The following is a 24831-nucleotide window of genomic DNA, read 5'->3' as shown; positions in this document are numbered from 1 at the left end:
TAGCTATGAAAGGCCCTTTGCGCTGCATCGTCGTTTTCTCAGGACCAGGGAGCAGGCGACTAAATGAGCGTAACCAAAGCTTACGGGGCAGATGCGCGGCCGCCTGGACTAGACGGTACCAGACATAGACCGTGACACGCAAACGAAAGAGCTTACCAGAGGCGACAATGGCCGCCGCCTTTGGTGGAAGCAACTACTACCGTGAATACCACTCTACCGGAACCTGACCCTAACAAGCGAACCGTCACGAACGGCCCACTAATTGATAAAAGGGGCCAGCGTCGAGGACTTCCGTGGGAACGACTTCGACATCGAGTGCCCAGCTTGCCTCGTCGTTGCCTCGCATGCGGGGGCGTCCATGCAACATTGGAGGCGGATCCCGGCGGGACGATGCGACGTCGTGGGCAGGATTTCGCGAACCGTTAAGCGATTGTGGTTGGCGGAGAAGACCAGTGAATTTCCAGACGAGAGAAAGCGGAAAAAGAAGTGCCTAAAAACTGGATCTCGAGTGACGTGGGAGGGTGCTCCGACTCGTACTGGTGCTCCTAGTCGTACGGGTGCTCCTACTCATGCTCATGCTCGTACTAGTACTCGTACTCGTGCTAGTACAGGTAAGCTCTCATCATGTAAATTTGCAAATAAACCGTTTTTCTCATCTCTTGGACGTGGCCCCGGATCTCTCGATCACCCGGCACCTGGCACATCATCAGCCACGTCATCAACTGCATGACAGCGGTGGGATACGCTATCCTGGGTCGCAACACCGTATATACGAGGCCGTTCTGAGACATGCCAGTTCGCCTGTGTTCCCAGCGTGACTGATTTCAGTCATATATCTATCCTCTTCATATTTTCTCCTCACCCTACGCCAGGGAAAATGCGTTAAGATATGATGAGAGAGAGAACTGTGAGAGGACACTAGCTGCGTGCACATGTAGAGCTGCACGTCAAACCGAGGCGAACTCTGATGCCAGTTGACTTCAGGAACTGCAACGGTGCCCGCGTCGCTTTCTGAGCTAGGAAGTGGCGCACTAATCTAACGAGAAGACTCTACAGTAACGTTGCCGCGCATGCCTGTGCTTTCGTCACCGAGAATGTCTCCGAGCCCAAATGGTGTAACGAGTAGAAGGCGTTGGTCGTACTATCGGTGACAGACGCAGAGGAGACGCACACGACCCATTTCTCGCACCCGCAGCCGCCGCGTGAAGGCATGTGTTTACGAGCTCCAGTGGAAATATGGCACAGAGGCACGAAGAAGAGTGGTACTGCTTTTGGACGAGTATATACGGTATTTAGGAGTAGAATTTTCTTTCAGGGACGTACAGATATATAGAGCGGGGTAGGCAGCCGTGAGGGAGAAAGGTGAAAAGCAGGTGAAAGAATTGCTAGATAATAGCGATGAGAACAAAAACACAAGACGAATACGACAAGGACACTCACTACGAACTAATGGTTTTAATTGAAAGTCTAAGGATGTGCATTAAATATGAAGGATGGCATAAAAAACAAGAGCAGAAAACGAAAAAAAGAAAACCAAAGCGAATTCCGTATTTCAGTGTTTCGTCCTATTTATTACTTCTTTGTTTGTTTGTGCACTTTCTTTTTTCGGTGCTTTGTATTCTACGTTCATGCCAACTCGCCGAGTACGCCCAACATTTTGTCAGGGACAAAATTTATCCCGAACGCGCGAAGGAGATCGAAAATTAATGTCCTGTCGGCACGCCGCGCTGATACAACTGTGCTTAGTGGCGTCGCATCCCCGATACGTTCTCTGCACTTGCGTGCTGCTGAAAGTGTGCGGTCGGAGGGGGGTGCAGCTGCCGACATGAGCGTGCAGCAGATCTGCACGAGCAGCTGTTACGAGACTACAGATGAACTGAATGGCACGTTGCGCGAACATTCTCTGCATTACAAGAGTGCGAAGTCGGGCTAGTTGGTTGAGCAACTTTCTGAAAAACGATATTCCTGTTCTCATTTTTGACGACAGTCTCAAGGCTGAATTTTTGTTTTATTCATATCAATTTAAGAGGAGAGCTTGGCGCCGGCTACGCCTCGTCACAGGGCGAACGAAAAATTATTTTCATACAACTGCGTAATTCATACGAATCACTGCGCATAAAAACACTGAAGGCTGCAGAGCGCTTATACAGTATAGGAAGTACAAGTCGGCGAATCTAAACGCACCATCAGCGGTATCACCATAATTTTAAAGTGCAGCTTTCTTTGCCTCTTACCTGCGTTTTTGCATGAGTGGTCGGTTTGGTGACCGGATATATGCGCGGATAAAGAAAAGCTAAATAGACTTAACAGAACTTAACAAAATTATTAATAGAAGTCGACAAGTCGTGATATTGACGGGACAAGAGACGTGAAGAAAGAGAGTCGTCAGAAGCAACAAACAGAAATGAACATACGACCGAAGGCCCATATTACACACAAACAAAATTTTGGAGAAAAGACCAGAAGAAATCAGCCACTCTAATGTAACCAAGCAGGCACTCTTCTGGTTAACAAGCCTGCCTTCTATTTGTTTCCTCTTCCGGTCTTGTTTGGATTCCAGAATTGGATGTGCCACTATGACACAAGTAGTATGTGATATGCTTAAGTGTGTTTACATATATGTGCCAATGTGACACAAAATATATATATAAGTTGCGACCTTTGCGGAGCATAATCATAACAATCACATGAAATTACACGTTGCATATATAGGATGAAAATGAGCGCGATCGTGCGCATCACAGTTAGTAGTATAGCATTTACTTAACCCCTTCACACGCTACTCCGACCGATGCGCCTCTGCTCATGGCGTAGACACCTCTCGAGGACAACGTCGTCTACACTCAAGGCTGCCTATATTCGAAACTCGACGGATGTGGTTGCATAACTATTAGAGAAACGAGAAAAGCCGGCCCCCCCGAGAAACACTGTAGTGGCGACAGTGAAAGAGAACAAGATAATGTTCGAAGCACGTCTACGTAAGAAACAAAAATAGAAGCACAATGGCGGGGAGTGTGACTGGTTCTTGCGCAAGCCAACGTAGACTCTGGAAGAGCGTAAAAAGACGTTGCGCGAGATGGTTATCCGCTCCCGCGTACGGTGCCCCACAAAACGCCCTTCACAACAAAGAGCGAGAATACGGGTCACGCTTCTTCGTTAATTGCGACCACTGACCCAAACAATGAATCCAAAGAAAGCACAGACGAAAGTAACTGCTTATTCAGTTAAAACACAAAAATATCGTAATGTATTGAAGGCACATGAAAGAGAACGAAAAAAGATGTCACAGGTCTGCGCCGCACCCGCGGCACAGTCACAGCACGAGCTGGAAGAGCGGCTCCGTCGGAGCTCCATTTTCGGCAGCACGCACTGGAGGCTCTTCGCGGGGAAGGCTCTTCGCGTCGTTTTTACGAGAACGAACCGAACTGTTCACCCGCCGCCGACGGCGGGCTGCGAGTCACGCTGCTGCCGGCACAGCGGTGTGCCGAGCCCGGCGTTGCCTGGTTGCAGCCGCGCGTGTTCCGGTACGATCTGGTACTTCAGCAGCCGTTCGTACTTTGCGAGGAGGCGCCGTAACGTGCACCGAAGAGTGAGCACAGGTATCGAGACTACGCGGCGCACATGTTACAAACCTTAACACGTGGTACGATACGATGCAACTGCTACATGCCGTGACACCTGGTGTAATACAATGCAACTGCGACGCAAAGTTTGCACGTATAACCGTCATACGGCGCTCATCTCAGATCACGTGAGACCAAAATAAATGGGCAGCTAAAGCGCACAAGTATCTGCACTTCGAAAGCGGGGACACAGCATGGAGGAAGAAGTCAAGAAAGTTGGCAACCAAGTATAGGGCAACTGAAACTGTAAGTAGACAACCAGAAGTCATCAGACAGACAGAGAAACAGATACAGTTATTTGGATGCGAAGAATGGGAACAAGAAGGAGCATGGAAATTTACAAGAGTGAGAAGAAAGAAATTAGAAAGGAAAATCTGTACGATAACACATATAGGGCAGTGTCTTGGTAATCGAGGCTCGAGCCGGTTGCCTAAAGACAAAAACGTACCGGAGAAAATCATGTCACGTGTACTTGTCTTTTCCGGGTGACCGCTTTTCACCGTCTAACAAATGTTATTGCGCAGCGCAGGACGCGCCTGTATGTATCGGAAGTTTCCCGGATGTTATCGATGGTTCTTTTTGCTGTCTGGTGTTACCGAACCTTGTGTAATCTGACATGATGTATGCGCGACGCGAATGGTGTAGAACTTTCTGGAAGACGCGCGGGCACCAGCGATTACTCTGGAACCTTCGATGACTGATCTATAAAAGCCGACGCGTTTGACCCGCTGAGCAGACTTTCGACGATCGCCGACTGTGTTCGCCGTTGTTGCCGTTCTTGAATTGTAGCCTGTTTTTCAGGGCACAAGTTCGCCCAATAAAACGCTAGTTTCGTAACTCCCAGTTTTGCTGCTTTCTTCACCGTCACTACCACATGACAATAATCGGAACGAGATGAGGCATGTGTATGCCGCAGCAAGAAATCCGGAGACCACTCAGCACATCCCAATTGAATGCGAAGGCATTCACGCCGTGGGACCAGGAGGTAACGAACACCTTCCAGAAGCGTTTGGGTTTACAGTGGACGGAAGCGTCAACCGGTCGGCAGTCGAGATAAGCAAGAGACGTTTAGGTGAAAAAAAAAAAAAGTTGCGAAGATAATGTTACAACTGGATCTCTGACAATCATAGCTAGCGGTACAAGGTAGATTTTGAGGGTGGGGGAGGAAAAATTAAGATTTATATAAAAATGACAGATAAAGAGCATGTATAGCATACCGGATTAAATCAAGCACGCTAGGTGACTATTTGTCACCGCCCCATTTCAAAGAATACACCATTAAATCATCATCACCATCATTTATTGGCATCCCCTTTGAAACAGAGCTGTGACAAATAGTCACCTAGCCTGTTTGATTTAATCAGGTAGCTATGCATGTTGTTTATTCTAGTATCTTTGTATATATCTCTTTATTTTTATTTTTCTTCCTAAAAGCTTCTCTATCTACGTTGTACCGCTACCTATGCAACTGCTACATGCCGTGCCACCTGGTGTAATGATATGCAACTGCGATGCAAAATGTGCACGTGTCGACGCTGCGCGGCGCGCATATAGGCGCATATATCGACGCTGCGCTGCGCGACGCTCGTATAGGGCATGTTTCCGCAGCAGCCAGCAAGCGCTGGCGTTTCCTCAAGATCGCATTTCGCTCAAATGATTACGCACTTTAAGGACATATACGACCAAGAAGAATGTCAGCCGGATTGATAGGAACTTTTTAACTTCTCCTTTCAAGTTTTTGTTGTGATGGAATATGTTGCTTTGTGTGACGTTTTCTTTGTATGTGCCACTATTCGACCTGTGATCGCGTATCACCACCTGGTGCTCATACTATTAATAATAGTTCCTGTACATACATCATTTCATTCATTGTGATAAACACTATGTTAAAAAAGAATCGCTGGCTTGACGCAGTGGCAGAGTAGCAGACGGCGGCGCAGAGTGCCCGGGTTCGATCCCGGAAGGAAATATGTTTCTTTTTTTGCTTCTCATTCCTGGCGATAACTGCGATGGACACCGTCTCCAATCGAAACGGCTATTGAAATGAACCAATAACAGCTTACGCTGTAAAACGACTTGTCGCAGGTGGGAGATGAACATGGGTCTTTCGCATTACGCGTGCGATCTTGCAGTGGTTTTATTGCCTGTTGACTCCATGGGATTGTAATTCACACTATCGCGTTACCTACAAAAATCAGTGCTGGGAGGTCTGAGGCTTCGATCGTTCAATACTAAAGGTAGTAAACGGATTTGTTTAATATTCGTTCTTGTAGTTTGAAATGTTCCTTTGACGGCCATTTATTACGATATATCTTTTTAAATTTATAAGAACTCGTTTTTCTAAACAAGGCAAGGTTAACGCGAAAAATTATTGCAATTAAAGGGTGTCCAAATCCACGGCCCAGCGATGGCTTTCTTTGGATGACAGAAACGCATTTCGAAGGCTAAGTTTTTACTCGCTGCATGCGCCGGAAGCCATTCGAGAGCCGGAAACAGATCATAGAGGCCATGTCTTAAAAGACTACGTATTGTTGCATTTCATAACGCGATATTTTGCTGAAAGTTATCTCTGTGCAAAGCCACAAATACATTTGAATCCAGAATAACCTAGTTTAGGCACATACAAGCACTGCCCATGACTGAACATCACTATCGTGCAGGGATTGATTGCCACACTTGCTGCTCCGTATAGAAACTAGCGCCAGAGTTCCCTCTGGTGATTTTAGTTGGAAACTGCGCGGGTCACATTTCCCGCACTACGTGCGCATCTAAATCATGCATCCAAATCACGTCGTACGTGCGTACGACGACGCGATCACGTGTGCCTAAGCACGTCGAATAGGACGCCAGCGAGCCTCCAACCATGGTTTCTGCGCTTACTTGAAAGGCCTGAATGGCAACGAATGAGGTATGCTGGAACGGCGCGCATGGTACTTCCTCTACAGAGGCAGCTGATATGGTGGGGTCTTCTTACGGATCTCGATGTGTTCTAACGCAAACCTAGTCTTCCCTTCCGCCTCCCGATAAAAGAAAGACAGAAAAAAAAATAGAAACCACAACAACGTCGTCATTGCAACCGAAAAATATTCTAAACGTAGCCCGTGTTTTCTGCGATAACTGCGTCAGGTTGTTCGTAAAAGGAAATTTGAAACAAAATGAGTATTTGCTAATAAATATTCGCGTAAGCACTGGAATGCTGGGCGAGTTTGTATTCTATACTGATGTAAAATAGCGCGAAAAAACAAGAGAGGAGAAACCCGAGACGAGTGCAGATTCGCAGCATCGGCGTCCATCAGAGCTTACGCGGTAGTTCTCAGTACAGCATTATGAAACATCGTTCCAGCGCACAATTGAACAAGAACGAGAAGAGAAAGACAACACGAACGCCGGACTTCAGCTGAATTTTATTCATGGAAAACAGGGCTTTATGTGCACAGGGGGAGGGAGTGGGGGGCTGCTAGTGCGCAGGACCACTCAAAAATATTTCCTTGGTCTAGGAACAGTCATCAGAGGTGTCAAACCAAAATGAGAAAAAAGAAAAAAACTTTTCCCTCTCTTTTTTACATCACTCAGTGCAATCTTGCTCATATCCCGCCCTACCTAGCTGATTCGACACACCCGTTTGCCCTGAGATAATCAAGTTCTTTTTTCCCGAGTGCAACAGAAGGAGCACTGACACAGTAATCGTTTTCATTGGAGATACAAAACGCTTCAAAAATTTCCAGGTTTTTCTGATTGCTATATTTGCGCAACACACGTGTTCGTTCGAAAAACGCCTTGCATGCTGGCTTGTGCGAGCAACGGCGAATGCGGTCGGCTAAATGACCAGCGCCACTTAGTGAAGTAGCATTCCTGCGATGCTCTAGCAAGCGTTCATTCAGACAGCGCCCGGTTTGGCCGATATAGCATTTCCCACAGGCGAGGGGAATACTATACACAACACCGACGTCACATTCAACGAGGGCTTTGGTGTGCTTTATATCGGCCAAACCGGGCGCTGTCTGAATGAACGCTTGCTAGAGCATCGCAGGAATGCTACTTCACTAAGTGGCGCTGGTCATTTAGCCGACCGCATTTGCCGTTGCTCGCACAAGCCAGCATGCAAGGCGTTTTTCGAACGAACACGTGTGTTGCGCAAATATAGCAATCAGAAAAACCTGGAAATTTTTGAAGCGTTTTGTATCTCCAATGAAAACGATTACTCTGTCAGTGCTCCTTCTGTTGTACTCGGGAAAAAAGAACTTGATTATCTCAGGGCAAACGGATGTGTCGAATCAGCTAGGTAGGGCGGGAGGTCAGCAAGATTGCACTGAGTGATGTAAAAAAGAGAGGGAAAAGTTTTTTTTTCTTTTTTTCTCATTTTGGTTTGACACCTCTGATGATTGTTGCCTAGGCCAAGGAAATATTTTTGAGGGGTCCTGCGCACTAGCAGCCCCCCACTCCCTCCCCCTGTGTACATAAAGCCCTGTTTTCCATGAATAAAATTCAGTTGAAGTCCGGCGTTCGTGTTGTCTTTCTCTTCTCGTTCTTGTTCAATTGTGCGCTGGAACGATGTTTCAGAATGCTAATCATAACCAACTAGCCCAGCTGTCCATACTTAGTTCTCAGTACAATTATTATACTAACAAAAATTCACTAATAATCTTTCTTTTCTGTTACTGACTTTATCGGGCATGTTTATTAGCAGAATTGAAGTTAGGCGATACTCAAAGCAGTTATCGACTCTTTCATATCAACCTAGTGTTCCTTTAGTTTCGCTGTTATTATTTCCTCTTTGACTTCCCTGTAATTGCCTCAAGTAGAGTGTTGACGGTATTCAATAAATAAATAAAAATAAATAGTTTGGAAGGTAAATATGTGTTATGATAGATATGATGTGATATGACATGATATATGATGAATAGGCGTGCGTATGACCGGTGACGGGCTGTACTCCTTACCATAGGGTGGGGGAAGGGGATTAAAAGATTTCAGAGGGTAGTCATCTGGCGTCAAAAGCATTGCTGCTGCGGTTAGCAGTTTCTCGTACTGCACTTTTTCGCAGTACGAAAATTATATTAACTGGAACAGCGCGACGCATTTCGTTAAAAATTTCGAGCCCGTATTTCTCTAAACTGCTGCTATGTGTACATAATTTCTAGCATAAGGTTATGCCATGGGTGCCGGCTGACTTCATTTATGCAATTACAAAATGGCTCTTATAAGGTAAATAAATTAAAAGAAATCTTATTGCCCATTAAAAAAATTATCGCGCAATTGACATTTTCTGGTGCTCTGAAACTTATTCGTAAACGTTAAATTTTTTCTTGAAAACCATATTTTTAACAATCTGATGCATTTGTTCTAAAGGAGATGGCGCTGCCCAGGTTGACAGCAGTGGGCCGTCGGGTACTGTTTTGAATGGCACTGAAGGAACCCATCGTATGGCTTAGATTCTTCTTCTTCTTCTTCTATATTATTATTATTGTTGTTGTTGTTGTCGTCGTCGTCGTCGACTTATTTCGTATTACAATGTAGTTACGATGCTATTAAACCTGAACACGAAATCTTCTAGAGGTCCTGGCGGTTTACCAAATATCTTTCTTTGCCGTTATACCAAAAACTGTTGCTAGGTTTCTTGTGATAGTGATCCAATGTTCACTAGTAACTGCGAGACTACCTGATCAATGGTAGATAGCTCAGATTATACCCGTCGTTTAAAAAGAGGGTGACCGTTTGTTACTATAAAAGTACGGCCCAATATTCTTAACATCTTGCTGCAAATTATTGGAACATGTTATAGCCAAATGCATAATGAAGTTTTTGTTGCAAAACTCTATACTAAAAGCTTACAACGCGAATTTAGAAGAAATCGTTTTACAGTTACACTATTGGTTACGGTAGTTCATTAATTTGCCGCATGTCTTGATAAGAATGAACAACCTGGTGCAATGTATTTAGACTTTAGCAAAGCCTTTGACAGAGTCATTAATGAAAAAAAAAAGCTCAATAAGCTCACAAAAAAGTCGCCCTTGCACCTGAAAGGTGAAGCACCGAGTGGGATAGCAAATTATTGGACAACTATACGAAGTAAGGATAATAGATTTAAAACGTATTCCTTCACAGACTCTAGAGGCTGACTAGCGATCCTGAACTCTTGTTTCTTTACCAGGCTATTGATCATTATCTTTTTCTGCATATTAATCTTCAACCCCACTCTTACACTCTCTCTGTTAAGGTCCTTAATAACTTGTTGCAAGCCGTCCGCAGTGCTGTTGAACAGGACAATCCTTACTCCTAAGAATCATTACTCCTAAGCCTTCCTAGATTAATAGCTTGAATACTTCTTCCAAGCAGGCAGCGAATAGCATTGGAGAGATTATGCCTCCTTGTCTGACACCCTTTTTTACAGGTATCTTTCTACTTTTCTTGTAGATGATTAATATAGCTGTGTGATCTGTGTATATATTTTCCAAGATATTTACGTAATCCTCCTGTATTTCTTGATTACGTAATGCTTCTGTGACTGCTGGTATCCTTATCGGCCGTATAAACTTGCAAACATAGGCATGCTAACTAAATTAACATACATGTTGTCACGCGCACAAGCCAACACGAACGCATCTCACTCGATGACCGCGGAAACTCGCTGTCAAAACGCTGCAGTGAGAAAACGCGGCAGCAGCAGCGAGGGAATTGACCTTCGTGCAGCCGCTTGCATCAACGCGAAGTACGCCGCGAAAAAACAAGAGCAGCGCGGACTCTACCCGTCGCAGATGGCTTTCAAGATACAAGCGGCCCGGCCGGGCGCCCGCGCCCGCGCGGGCCGTTCGAAGTGGAACGCGCCCCCCTCCCTCCCGAAGCCTTGCGCGCGACGGAAGGCGGCGCGCTTCCTCCGCGCTCTCCGCGGTTGCGTGCGCGAGATTGAGGCGCGATCGCCGGCTCACCCTCGCAAGCTTTCACTCACACCTACAGCATACGGCGCGCGGCGACGATTTTATCACCCGTGGATTTTATACAGAACCACACGGCGACGACGACGCCTACGGCATATAATTGCTATGGCAACAATATTAACCTCCGTGACAGTTTAATTTTCTGAGCTTCTGATTATCTGCATAGTGGAACACTGTTTTCTTCTTTTTAGCTTTTCCTTGAATACCACTGATTGGAGGGGTATTGGATAAGTGGTGAGGTGAGATAACTGGTGAGATAAGAAGTCAGTGGTATGCCTATAGAAAGGACACAAAAATAGGCAGAAAAAAGAAGCATGGAAATATAAGCTTGCACGAATACAAGTATATGCGTGTAGCCTTTGTTTTCCTTTATGGTAGGCAATGAATATCTAAGGCATCAGCAAACGCGCATGGGCAGATGATTTCCGCAATGTGATGCTGCAGGCTGTTCAAGTTTGTCGCTGTTCGAAAAAAATAAAGAGGCAGAAAAAGTGACAGAATGATAGCGCTTGCGAGTGACTTGTAAAGGGTGTCTTGTGCGGCGGGAAAAGTGTGCAGGTGAGGGCGAGAAGTATGGGGAGCGGCGAAGTTGACTGTAATAAAACTTATGGCACAAGCGAGTGATTCGGCGCCGAGACGACAGCGCGTGTAGATCGGGATTGTGCTTCTAAAGATGATACACTGACACTGTGCAAATATAAGGAATGAATTAATCTGATTGCACAGTCTTTAACATTCATTATTGTTATTTGATATGTTTGGTGCGGGTTCCAGATAGCTGATCCACACTAAAATTTAGGATGTAGAGTGTTTTGTAGGCAAGCAGTTTAACGTGTTCTGCTGCGTGTAGAAAATTTCGTTTCAAAAATCCCAGTGTTTTGTTAGCGGCGGATACCATGTTTGCGATATGTGCGCGCCAGTTTAGATCTTTGGAGAGGGTGATACCTAAATGTTTAGATGACTCGACTGATTCAAGGGATGCGTTTGTAATACAGTAGGGAACAGAAAATGGGGTTCTGGGGGAGCGATAAAGTAATTGTTGTACATTTAGTAAGGTTAAGGGTCATAAGCCATTCGTCACACCAGTTTTGTGGCGATTAAAGCCGAGCTGTCAGAACTATTGTGGATTATTCGGTAAAGGACGCAGTCGTCTGCGAACACTCGTATTTGTGAAGATATCTGTAGTGGAAGGTCATTAAAATAAATTAGGAAGAGTAGTGGGCCGAGAAGGCACTGTAGTGATTCCTGCAGCCTTCCTGTGACAAGGAAGTGTACTGGGATCCTTATTGTTTCTACTATATATAAATGATATTGTTACTGTAATTACTCCTGGAACTGAACCTAAATTAGTCACGGATGATGTTGTCTTAGTTCGTGAAATTACAAGTGTTCGTGTTCAAGTTGAGTTGAATTCTAATCTAGCTAATGTAAATAGGTGATACACAGATTTTGGCATGACTATTAACACAAATAAAGCTGATTATCTTTGTGTAAACTCCAAGAAATCGTTTTTTAAGTATACTTATAACTGACACATTTTTCTTTGAAACATGTTAATAGTTACAAGCACCTGGGAGGGACAATAACGAATGACTTCTCTTGGAATCAGCACATTGCGAACACTTGCTCATCAGCTTTCCACAAACTCTGACACCTAAAAATTAACTTCTGAACCCTCCTCCTAACGTTAATCTTCTTGGACATTTCACTTTCATACGACCTAAGCTTGAATATCCTTCGCTTTCTTGGGACCCCTACACTAACTTTAACCTTAAAGAACTAGGCAGAATTGAGCGAAACGCTGTCCAGCTTATTTATTTCTGATTTAACACTGATTCTCCAACATAACTCATGAATACTGACAACATTGAACAGCTTGAATCGAGAAGATATGTCGCTTGAACTTTTTGAGCTGATTTGAGCTCACGCAGTGCCTTTCGCCATTGTCTGCAAGACCTACACGACATTATTTATTTATTTATTTATTTATTTATTTACACATACTGAAGCCCCTGCTGGGGCTATAGCAGGAGCGAATGATACACTATTATACAAGAAAGAAATACAATCGGCAACAAAGAAGCTTTAGGCGCAGTGTTGAGGGAGTACAGACAAGAATTCATTTAATGGGAGAGAACGGTTGGTTCCTGGTAGCGAATTCCATGTTTCAATTGTTTTAGGGAAAAAGCTATACTTAAGATTATTAGTGCGTGCAAAAAATGGTGTAATGTTGAGCGCGTGATGTCTCCTACTAGAAGAGATTTTTGCAAAGGTGATATATTCATTACAGGAGAGGCGACAAGATGAGTGAATAATGCCATGAAAATTTTTTAAAGAATTAACGTGTCGCTGTTCGGCGAGAGATGTCAGTTTGAGTGAGGACATGACTGACGATGGTGAGAACTGGTGGTCATAACCTCGGTAGACAAATCTAATGGCTTTCCTTTGTATGGCCTCAACTCTGTCTATTTCGTACTGCTTGTAGGGATTCCAAACGATACTACCATACTCAAGTATAGGGCGAACAATAGCTTTATATAACAGTAATTTAGTGTCGCGCGGAGAATTAGACAGAGTACGACGTAAATAACCGAGTTTTTGTAGAGCTTTAGTCGTAATGGAATCAATGTGCTTTGACCAGGACAGGTTAATGGTGAACGTGAGACCAAGATATTTATATTCAGAAACGCGCTGATTTAAATTATCATTAAATCCGTAGCTGAAAAGGAACGGGTTAGCTTTATTAGAGAAGGACATAACTACAGTCTTACGGTAGTTAATATTCATTTGCCATGTTTCACACCATTTAGAAAATCTGACGAATGATTCACTAAGGCGAACGTGCTCAGAGGGAGATGAAATGATGTCATACAATACGCACTCATCTGCATACATTTGAATTTTAGATGATATATCGCATGGCAAATCATTAATATATGGTAAGAAAAGTAGAGGTCCGAGGACCGAGCCTTGAGGGACGCCATATACACATCCACCACCGAAGAATTGATCGAGTTAAAGCTTACGAATTGAGTGCGGTGAGACAAAAAACTTTCTATCCAGTTCACTAATTGAGGGTTGTTAAGAATGGCATTTAGTTTGGACAGTAGTTTTGAGTGAAGTACGGTATCGAAAGCTTTGGAAAAATCTATGAATATAGCGTCAATTTGAAATCCCTTATCCAGGTTAGAAGCTATGTCATGCGTGAACTCGACAAGTTGGGTTATGGTGCTAAAACCACGTCTGAATCCATGTTGTATATTAGAGAGAATGTTATTTGATTCAAGGAATTCCACAATGTGTTTGTATATTATATGGTCTAGTATTTTGCATGAATATGGTGTTAAAGATATTGGCCGGTAGTTGGAAAGATGCTGTTTACTACCTGACTTATGTAACGGAAGCACCTTAGCCATCTTCCATGATGAAGGTACTATGCCGGAAGTTAGTGATTTATTGAAGATAAGAGTAAGGTATCGTGAAGTCCATAAGGCATACTGAACGAGAAACAAATTCGGGATTCCATCAGGCCCTTCACTTTTCTTTGTATCAATATTTAGTATGAGGTTTAAGACACCTTCTGTGCTAACTAAGATATCATTAATGGGGCAAGTCGGATGAATGTTTGGAAAAGGAGGAACAATATGATTATCGCAAGTAAAAACGGACTTAAAGTATGCGTTGAAGGCGTTGCAGATTAATAGTGAATCACTAGTCATTTCCTTCTTGACACATAAGGATGTACAAGAGCTGTCACGAGGAAAAATGAATCCCCAGAATTTATGCGGGTTACTTTTCAACAGAAGCGGTAGCTGCACGCTATAAAAAAATCTTTGGCTGATTTGGTTTTTGTACAAAGATCCTCCTTCGCCTTAGCTAACCTAGCAGTGTGTACGGGGTTATGGGAGTCCTTCAAGCGTCTAAGCCTGCGAACACGACGTGAAAGATGTAGTATATCTCTGTTCATCCAAGGGATTTTAGTATTTTTCTTTTTTGTTTTGATGGGAGTGAAGTGTTCGACACATGACATGACAATATTTTCAAAATATGTCACGAGAACATTACGTCACTTGATATGCTGAGTGTTTCAAAGGTGTCGAAGGCGTCAGCCAATGTATCTAAAATAGAGGTGTCGTCAGCGTGATTGAAATCGCGAAATGTAGTAAGAACGAAGGATGGAATCAATTCAAATACACTTTATTATTTTGCCAGAACTAATATTTATAAGTTTTTTCCATAGGAACATCCCGACGGAACCTAATGGCCCTCTGTATGCATAGATGCTGATGGTTTTCGTCTTATTATTCTTTTTCTTACTGTCATGTTTTCTTTGTAACCCAGTTACTGTGTTATTTGTGCTGCCCGTTCTACTTGGACCCGTTTGGTCTGAAGTATATGTAGCAAAAATGATTATAATATTTATATAAATATTACTATTCATATTCAGCGATCTCGTAACAGACTATGAGCGAAACTGAGAGCTGCTTATACAGCCTGACAGTTGCAGCCAGTTAGCGTTTCTTCTTTTTTTAATGCGTCCTACTGTAGTTGTAACATCTGTTGCGGTGACGCAGGTATCACTCAATTAGAGCAGGCTAGGACACTGGCACTTGTTTAAAGATCGCAAAGGCCACCGACGCGTTGCTTGCGAAGAATACGAAAGAACGGCGCTTGAAGGAAAAACGTGAGTTTCGTTTAACTGTTGGGCACAACGATGTTACGCAAACTGAATTAATCCTTTGAAAAGAAAACTTGCTACCTGAGCAAGCATTCAATGTTTCTCGGAGAGCATGCAAGACAGCGAGGCAAGCAGCAGGACTTAGCGCGAGACCAGATCGATCCACGGCTTGGGGCCAGTTAGAAAAGCTTTGAAAGTATTCCATTTGGAGTTCTGCTACAATTAGGCGTCATTTGCAGTCTGCATCGCAATGCTGAAATGACCTAGTTGCAAAAGAAAGTTTCCAAAACCGCAATGCTACGCACGAAATGAGCTCAGCTTCATCGAAACGCGAACCTCGTATTGTCGAGAAAAGACCGGCTTGAAGAGGCAAACATTCCCGGACTGCTTTTTCTCTTCTTTTTTTGAAAAGACTGTCAACGTTGCGAGTACCTGGAAAGCTCGTATGGTAGTAGTCAAAGTAGATGCGACACGATGAGCATACTTTGACATATTGGACCCAATCTGAGGAAGGCACGTGTGTACACCGCCTAAGGCATGCCCGTTTCTGACCTTCCTTAATTTAAATTGAGGTGCACCGTCCCAAGGCAGCTCGCGGCGTATACACGAGAGGCGCCTCAAGTGGGGCGCGCCGGATTACTTTCGACCACCTGCGGTTACACACACACACAAGCTTTCTCGTGTCCAACGCGGCCGGCAATCGAACCCGCGACCTCGTGCTCTACAGCCACCGCGGCGGCGGCCGGTCGAACGGCTTTCTTGAATCGATGTGGCTTAAAGCTACACCTTTTCTTTTGCCCCTTTCGGATGTCAAGAGCGCGTGGAAGAATTGCGGGGCGATCGCAATCATTACTTTACCTTGCAGCCGTTGCGTTGTTCTTTGCGGAGGCCATGCCTGGAGGCGGCGGTGAACGGAAATGTCCTCCGTAAGCAGCGGCGGCGACGCTACACACCGGCTCGTGCGATCGCTACCGGCCCAAGCACCGGTCTGCGTACAGGGAGAGCGGAGGCGGAGAAAAACAGTCAGCTGTGCCGCGGCTCTCGGTCCACACGAGAATCTCTCATGCGCCGCCGACCCTCCGTCTCGTACAAATTGAGAGAGAGAGAGAGAGAGAAAAGAAAAGCAAAGGGGTCTTTCTTGTCTTAGCTCGTAGTCACTTTTCACATTTTCCCGTATCGTATTTTTTGTTTGCTTGCTTTCTTGCGTTCACCTCCTCGCCGCTCATTCGCCGACGCAGGGTGACCTTGCTTCCCCACCGGCGGGGAGAGAGAGAGAGAGACTGCGCCGCACTCTCCGGTGGTCATCGTTTCCTCAGCGTGAAGTCGAGAAGTGCGGAAGAGACGGCGGGAATTCCAAATGAACATTGTCAATCTTCGTCCCCATTTTCGCGAAGGAGGAAATTGATCGTGGGCGAAAAGATACAACGATGAAGCCGGATATTGAGATAGAAGGTCAAGATGAAGATTATGCAAGGAGGCTAACCAGAAGTTCAGTATAGTGTTGCTGGCTGGGACCTGTTCGTATATATTTTCTTGACGAGGCACTAAAGCTTTCTATAATCTATTCCATAATACGTGAAAAATACTGGGACATATTAAACGCAGTCGTGTAACCGTCGTAGTCCTAATCATGGACTCAACCGAGGCATGCGACGGAGGTTAGCACCCACCATTGACGGAAGTCACGAAGGCTTGATGCCCAGGTTACGACTATAGGAGTGGCGTTGACTCGATGCTACGTAGTCTTTATCAGCCGTGCAGACGTATCCGGGTCTTGAATAGACTGCATTATAGGCCATTTACAGAAGCAAAGGCCTCGGGAGCCTGACCTCAAAGCTCATCAGCCCAAAAAGCCACTCGAGCTCTTCTATACAGGCGTCAGACTTGAATTGATTGACGACTTTGGATACGCTGCATCTGGCTTAGTGCATGTGAAAGTGCGATCAAGACTCCTATGTCTCCCTCTCTCTCTCTTTTTCACTTCCACTTCCTGAAGTTTAGGGTGGCAAGCAGGACAAAGTCTAGCTAAATTCCCTGCATCTCTCTCTCTCTCTCTTGAGGAGTGCGATATACATGAGACTATAGAACACATCGTTGTGCATCTGCCCACGGTATATGCTGCGGAAAGGCAATCACTACCAGAGCCTTTTCGAAATTTCAACAATGGACCTTTGTCAGAAGAGCTTTTCCTGAGGCCTCGGCGGGACCATCGTCGTTTGCGAGGCGTTCTGAAAACTCAACACATTTCTGCACAAGAATTGACTCGATTCGAGACCGAGATCGTGATTCGAGACTGCGCTGTTCATGTACATTAAAACCAGCACTTTCGTCTTCATTATCAAATGAAGTGAAGTGAGTGAAGGCGCCGTCACCTGTGGCAATACGCAAAATCCGTAAGGAAAGACGGGGACCGCATTCGCCCAGTCTTTAATAAGCTTCATATTAATAATGATGCCTGTGTGTGGGACAGTGAGGCTGGACGCGTAAATTGTGTAACTCAGCGATTCACAGACGAATGACGAGCTCATGTTTTCATCTCTTTCAGACCCCAGTTTCCCATCCTCAAATCTCAATGTATAATACCGATAAAACATTTTTTCCCTTTTGACGCTAACACCAGAAGTGTCGTACCAAAGGGTGTCGAAATATCTCCACTAATCGACTCATGTTCCTCATTATTAATAGCACTAACTGAAACATGGCTCACTGATGTTATACCAGATAACAAAATTTTTGTCAGCGAAACACGTTTCAATATTTTTCGATGTGATAGATCAAACCATAGAGGTGGTGCTGCACTCTTGGCAATAAAAGATGATTTGCTGACTGTGCCGGTAATGATTAGTGCATTTCTCGAATGTGTATGAGTTTCTTTAAAGTGTTCTTCTATAGATATCATTATTGGTGCTATCTACCGCCTTCCTAATGTGAATGATTACTTTTCTTCCGAATTTCATCGAGTTCTGTGTGAAGTAGGAACACGTTTCCCAAACTCTACTCTACTCATATTCGGTGATTTCAATTTCCCTAGATTAAACTGGTTCACACAATTCGTCAAAGCGAGTGGAAGCGAAGCACATATGTTTCTTCAATCCTGTCTTGATTTCTCACTATCGGAACTTATTACTGATCGCACGCGTCGCACATCGAGCACTGCGAACATTATAGACCTAATATTAACAAATCATCCTGGCATTTGTTGAGACATAATTAATTTAGAGCGCATTTCGGATCATGAAGTAATAACAGGACGCATTGCAGGTTCCTTTAACGAAAAGAAAACTGCTATTAAACAAATAAGAGAAAGAGAGAGAGCAAATGCTAAATGAAAGGTAGAGAGGTTAACCAGGACTCAGCCTGGTTGGCTACCCTACACTGGAGAAAGGGAAAAGGGGACGGAAAGATTAAAAGAAGAAGAGAAAGTCCACTGGGTATATCGTTCGGTCATTCAGCCCGGATCATAGACGCTGACTGAATCCGGTAGCTTTCAAATATCGCAGCAACACTTTTGTGGCCTTCCATAGCTGCGATATTCGAGGCCGTGGTCCCAAGATCATTAAACAAATCATCTGATTTAAACAAATCACATGTTACAACAGAGCTAACTATGATAAAATTAACTCTGAATTGGATTGTTTCTCTGCTGAGTTCTTGAATCAGTATCCCTTGCGAACCGTTGAGCAAAATTGGGATTTGTTTGAAAAAATTTTGTCGACCTTATCGATGAATTTGTGCTTCTCATGCCCATCAAATGTAACAGCAGAGCACCGTGGTTTAACCAGAAGTTGCGGCGCATGAACAGTAAGAAAAAGCGATTTTCTCAGCAGGCAGTAAAAAAATGTTCGTTTGAGCGCGAGGGAAAAGTACAAGAAATGTGATAAAGAGTACCAGTCGCTCCTAAAATCCCCTCGACGCCGGTTTTATATTATGACTTGGTATCTCTGTTAACCAACAACCCTCGCAAATTCTGGCGCATCATAAACCCTAGTTTTCATCCCGATATTTCGCTTACCGACAGTAACGGCGTCGTTACTGATGAATCTGAATGTGCTCAGATTTTTAACGAAACCTTCTCATTAGTTTTTAACAACGAAGATATTAGTTCATCTCTAGAATTAAATATATTTGATGACATTCGCGTGCCTGAAATAGTTATTAATGAAGTTGGTATCTTAGCTTTGTTAAACAACCTTAAAATTACTGGTAGTTCGAATCACCTTAGCTTTAATAATAGGATACTTAAGAGTACATCACAAAGCGTTTATTCGGCCTTGTCCTGTCTGTTTTCAAAATCATTATCAAACAGGCTAATTACCAATGACTGGCGGGTAGCCAAGGTAATACCTATGTTCAAGTCAGATAAGCGTTCTTCGCGTCGAAAGTACTGCTTGCTACCAGCATCTTTTGCTTCTTGGAGAGGCCGGCTACGTATACATGTAGGGACCAACGCTGAACTCCTCAGAGAAACGCAAGCTCTCGAAATTTACCATTACTGTCTCACCAAACCACAGCGCCAAACCACCTTGCACCATGCTTCATGTGTGGCGGCAGCGGCCGCTCCGGACGAACACCATTGTTGACGTCACGAGGCGCCCGACCAATCACAGGCGGAGACGAGGCGCGCAAGCTGCCCGAGTCTGCTGCTGCACTTTTCGTCAAAATAAAATGTGTTTGCGCTTTCTTGCGCTCCATTTCGATGCGATATTCGAATTCGGAGGGTTGAAAACCATTGCGCACAGCTCTTCATTCATTTTTTCTGGAAAATTCTTCAGCTTCCCTTTAACTATCGACCCATCTCACTAACCAACTTGCAAACTTCTTGAGCATGTCATCCATAGCCAAGTAATTAGCTACCTCGAAGATCATAACATTATTTTCAAATATCAGAACGGCTTCCGCAAGGGTTTTTCATGTGACACTGAACTCACTGAAATTGTTAAGAACTTACATTCATCACTTGACGCAGGCTTTCAGGTAGACGCATTATTTCTTTATTTTTCAAAGGCTTTTGATCGGGTCCTTCATGACACTCTTCTACTGAAATTAGCACAGCCTAACATCCACCCTAATGTGCTCGTCTGGATTAAAGAATTTCTATCGTCAAGAACTCAGTTCACCTCTGTTAAAAATTCTAACACATCTTCTGCTCATGTGGCATCTGGTCTGCCCCAAGAAAGCGCGCTCAGTCCTCCAATGTTTCTAATATACATTAATGATTTGCCTGCCTGTGTAGGGTCCAGAGTCCTACTCTTTGCTGATGATTGCGTAATTTACTGCAACATTACCAATGACACTGACCGCGAATCCCTACAAACTGACCTCAATGCAGTAAGCACATGGTGCTCATCCTGGTTAATGACCGTTAACGTTTCTAAAACGAAACATATGTGTTTCACTCATCGTACATCCCGTATTCCAACCACTTAAATCCTTAATAGCAATACTGTAGGACTAACAGCTTATAAGTACCTTGGAGCGCACCTTCAGTGTGACTTAACATGACATCACCATACCGACCTCACCCTTGCGTCTGCTAACCGCTCACTTGGTCTTCGTAAACGTAACCTCAAACATGCTCCTACTACATAAAAAAGCTTGCTTTTGCCATTCTAATACGCCCTAAAATTGAATATTCTGCCTCGATTTGGGACTCCGATCAGGTCTACGTTATCTCTAACGTCAAATCCTTGCAGAGCCTTGCTGTTCGTTTTATGTTTTCAGTCTTCTCCTACCATACAAGCCTTTTAGAACTCAAGAAGCGTGCCGAACTTGAAGACCTATTGCATCGCCGTAAACTTGCTCGTTTAACATTTTTCCATAGGCTTTATCACCATCCATACCTCCACAACGATTTCTTTCAGTCAACCCATGCCATCTTTCAAAGGCATGATCATTCTTTCAAAGTTAAACTTTGAAAGAATGATCATGTTCAATGAAAGTTCAATGAATGTTCAATGAATGAAAGTTCAATGTTTCAAAGGAAAAGAGCGCAAAAAATTAAACAAAGCCGATGGGCGAAGTCTTCAACAACCGGTCGGTTGAAGCGAAGAGAACCTTGATGCGAACATGCGTATAACGCGAAGGAATGAGTATACTGGTAAACAAGAAGGGACGAACGAGAAGAACAATGGGAACCGAATGGTTCTAGCTTTAGTAACGAGCTTATGAACCCAGCAGATAATGAAATACAAACAATGCACGGAGAAGGTTAACGGACTGCTCAATTCAAATCAGAATTAATTATGGATAAGAGTTGCATTTACAACAAACTCCATAGTATTGCTACGGACCAGTATTTACGACGACGAAGAGGCCAGCAGTGTGGACGGCGACGACGATTAGAGGCTAGCGCGGGCTGTTGCCTCTTGGCCAAGTGCGGCGTAATTGTTTGTACATATATATGTGTACAGCTTCTCGTCTGCATCTTCCTATGTAACATATTTTACGCAACAAGAAGAAAGTGGAAGAAAAGACAGCTTTCCGTCGATGGGAACCGAGCTCACAACCTCCGCATGACGCGTGCGATGTCATACCCAGGAATTTTGCACATTTCCCCTTCAGAAATCTGTTGAACTTCGCAACAACACTTCTGCGTAAGTGAATGGGCAGCGCTTTAAATAAATACGCATTTAAAAAGACTGACTGACTTTCAACAAGTTTCCAATGGCGGCAACCTAAGTCAGGACACCTAAGTCAAAGACTAGGGTCGCCTACCATTTTTCTTTATTACGAAATAATAATTTCCATGAAATTGGAAATATCGGCAGCTGTTGTGCTAATCGACTGACTAATTAACGACGGAAAGATAAGAAACTGCATTTATAGAGAAAGGAGGGAACTTCTGTCCGTTTGGTACCGTTTGTTCGTTGCGAAGCTATTTCCAGTTCACAGACGGGCGCAATGTTGCTCTCGAGATGCGCATGTCCCAAACAAGCTATTGCAGTTATATATAATTGTGACGTGCGCGGGCTCATGTTGCTGGACGCTCCGTGCTGGCTTACAACTCGGTCTTTAGAATAGACAAGTTTATGGCAGTAGGATTTTCTTACTTCGTCAGGCACTGCACAACAGATAATAAATTATTGCTCTCTTGCTGTGGTTCGTGTGTGCTTCACATCCGCCGCAATGGTAGTGAATGCGCACACGAATATCCAAGAAGGTGTACGGGATTACAATCGCCCTCAGATCCACCGTATCGTTCACCTTATTTAAGTCGGCCATATCTATCAGGATGTGCTTAGATGGATCCGTATAATGCGTCTACCTCCTAATTCGAGGGGCTGCTATGTGCCGTGGTCAACGAACAGTTTCTCTGTACATGTGCCGAGGCCATAGATCAGTGTTTTATAGGCTGCACCATATTTTTTGTGACATTCTCCACCGGATGCTTAGAAAGGATACAGACATCACGCCTTGCTCAATTACGTGTCTACCTTTCGAGAATACCGGCAGTCCTCCCTTATCGCATGTTTCTGCTATTGGGTATAGGAGTCTCTAGAAATCCAGTCTGTCTGATCGCCATGCCGAGAGCCCGCGATCTACGCGATCCTTTTTTTTCGTGAAAATGCACCATATGAAGACGTGTGCACGCTACGCTACAACTTTTGTCCGCCTGAATGCACTTGTTGGACGCATGCACTTGTTTACACGAGTTCGAGTGCATAGGATGTTCTCCGTGTAAAATATTTTCAGTTCTGTTTTCAATTTATCACGGAAAAAAAAAGGCATCGTATAGCTTAGTCGACAGACATGTCCAGGAATTTTGGGAATTTCGCTTTCGGCAATCAGTTCAACTTCAATGCAATATATTAGCTTAACTCCATGGACAACATTCAAAAAATGATATTTAAGAAGTATGACCGTGTTTCAACAAGTTTTAAATAGCAATGTCGAGAGGGTGCTTCCTTTTAATAACATACGCATTTATGACACTTAATCGGCAATTAGTGCTGCGTTATAGCAGTGCACTGGTCAGGACCAAACGCGTTTCAGGAGGTGAACCGGAAGTGCTGCGCAAGAAACAAGTATGTCACTCGATGCTCGGGCCACTAAAATACTCAGAGCCCTGGAGAAACGAGGAGTCATCGGCTACATAATATGTAGGCTACCTTCACGTTTGATTTACAGGCGAGGGCAAAGAAAGCGTTGATCATGTGTCCTCAGACGACGTCCACACGGAAGGAAGACGCACGCGGCATTTGTATTTAAATGATTCGCGGTAAAGAAGCTTGGTATATTTCTTTTTTATTAGCAAATATGAGGTAAGTGACTTCGTTAAACTGTTAACGTAGTAGGCTATTTAACGCCGAAACACTGAGACACACTGTTGAGAGGGAGAGAGAGCCTAGTCATAGTAATCCAAGTCGAAGATATCAGCTCCGGCGCAACTTGCAAGTCTTGCAACTTAACATTAGCATCACTTCGCAATTAACCACTTCACGAGGCCATCGAACCCCTTTTACTAGAGATTTCAATCCCGTCTTTTAAGGGCAGGCAGCTTGGCGACATGGCGACATAATGATATCCGGTATGACCACAACGGGATGACGTGAGCTTGACGACGCTGGCGCGACAACGGCTGGGCACATGCGCCTTCCTCTCCGATCGTTTACTTCACGGAGGCAAGATATTCCTCCGATTGTTTTGAATGATCCTGCATATCCGAAAGGACTGCTGGGATAGGTCTGAGCGAAGCTTTGGTGATCCGGCACGATGGCACGGCGCGTGCCGGCAAGAAACGCGCAGCGCAGTTCGGTGACGAGCGCAACTCGAGGGCACGTGCCCTTTGCACTGGCGGAGTAACTCCGGCCGCCAACCCCTCTGGAAACGGGAGAAATAGACGAAGAAAGCTGTTCGCTTTGAAGAGAATGTGAGTAAGACTCCGACCTCGAAGTGCTAGTCCCGGTGCTGTTCCTGCTAGGGCGATATAAACCGGGTCTTCGTTAAAGACGTGTACAACACATGCATATCATATGCTGGACTGCACCATCGGTTGTGGACTCAAGCAACACCACCTTGAAAATGGCGTACTGCAATGCCTGCATGTGCAACACTACATCCCCTCCCTGAAGGAAAACAAAACGTATAGTTATAGTGAATGGATTTTTCAATGGGGGCCTAGCGTACTTAGACATATGAGAAGCACATTTTCGCGGTTGCCTTCGGTTTATGTGCCCAACCGTTTCGGTCGGTGGACCGACCTTTTTCAAGGGCTACAGTAAATTCTCACGGAAGGAAAGTGCAGGAGAGAGCCGGGCGCTAAAGAGATTACTCGTTGGTAAGAGGGGTATTCACCACGCATTCGCGGAGTAACGACCCTAATCATTGCTAGTTCTTTCGATCGTCAACAACATAGGCGCATGTACCCTGTGGGGGGGGGGGGGCAAGGGGGCACTTGCCGCCCCACTGTCAAAAACGGGGGGAGGGTAGGGGCAAAGGCAAACATGCACACCTCACACTGGATGACCGTGGACACCCGCTGCCAAAACGCTGGCGTGAGGAACCGCGGCAGCAGCAGCGAGTGAAGTGACCTTCTTGCTGTCTATCGCTTCAGCGGAAAGTGAGCGGCGAAAGCACAGCACACCAAAAGTTACGA

At 44.6% G+C, this 24831-nt stretch overlaps 1 protein-coding gene across 2 annotated transcripts in view; it reads right to left on the bottom strand.

The window, feature by feature from the left end:
* Positions 1 to 16298, bottom strand: part of v (Tryptophan 2,3-dioxygenase vermilion) — a 113752-nt gene extending 97454 nt beyond the window's left edge. The window contains exon 1 of one of the 2 annotated variants that reach the window (XM_075688157.1): positions 16095 to 16298. In XM_075688157.1, coding sequence (XP_075544272.1) covers positions 16095 to 16129 — 35 coding nt within the window. In that variant the 5' untranslated portion in view covers positions 16130 to 16298. The remainder of the gene's footprint in view (positions 1 to 16094) is intronic. The other variant, XM_075688156.1, reaches the window with a different exon arrangement.
* Between the last annotated feature and the right edge of the window lie 8533 nt (positions 16299 to 24831).

This window comes from Dermacentor variabilis, chromosome 4, assembly GCF_050947875.1.
Source record: "Dermacentor variabilis isolate Ectoservices chromosome 4, ASM5094787v1, whole genome shotgun sequence".
Lineage (NCBI taxonomy): Eukaryota > Metazoa > Arthropoda > Arachnida > Ixodida > Ixodidae > Dermacentor > Dermacentor variabilis.
This window is presented reverse-complemented; position numbering and strand designations above follow the sequence as displayed.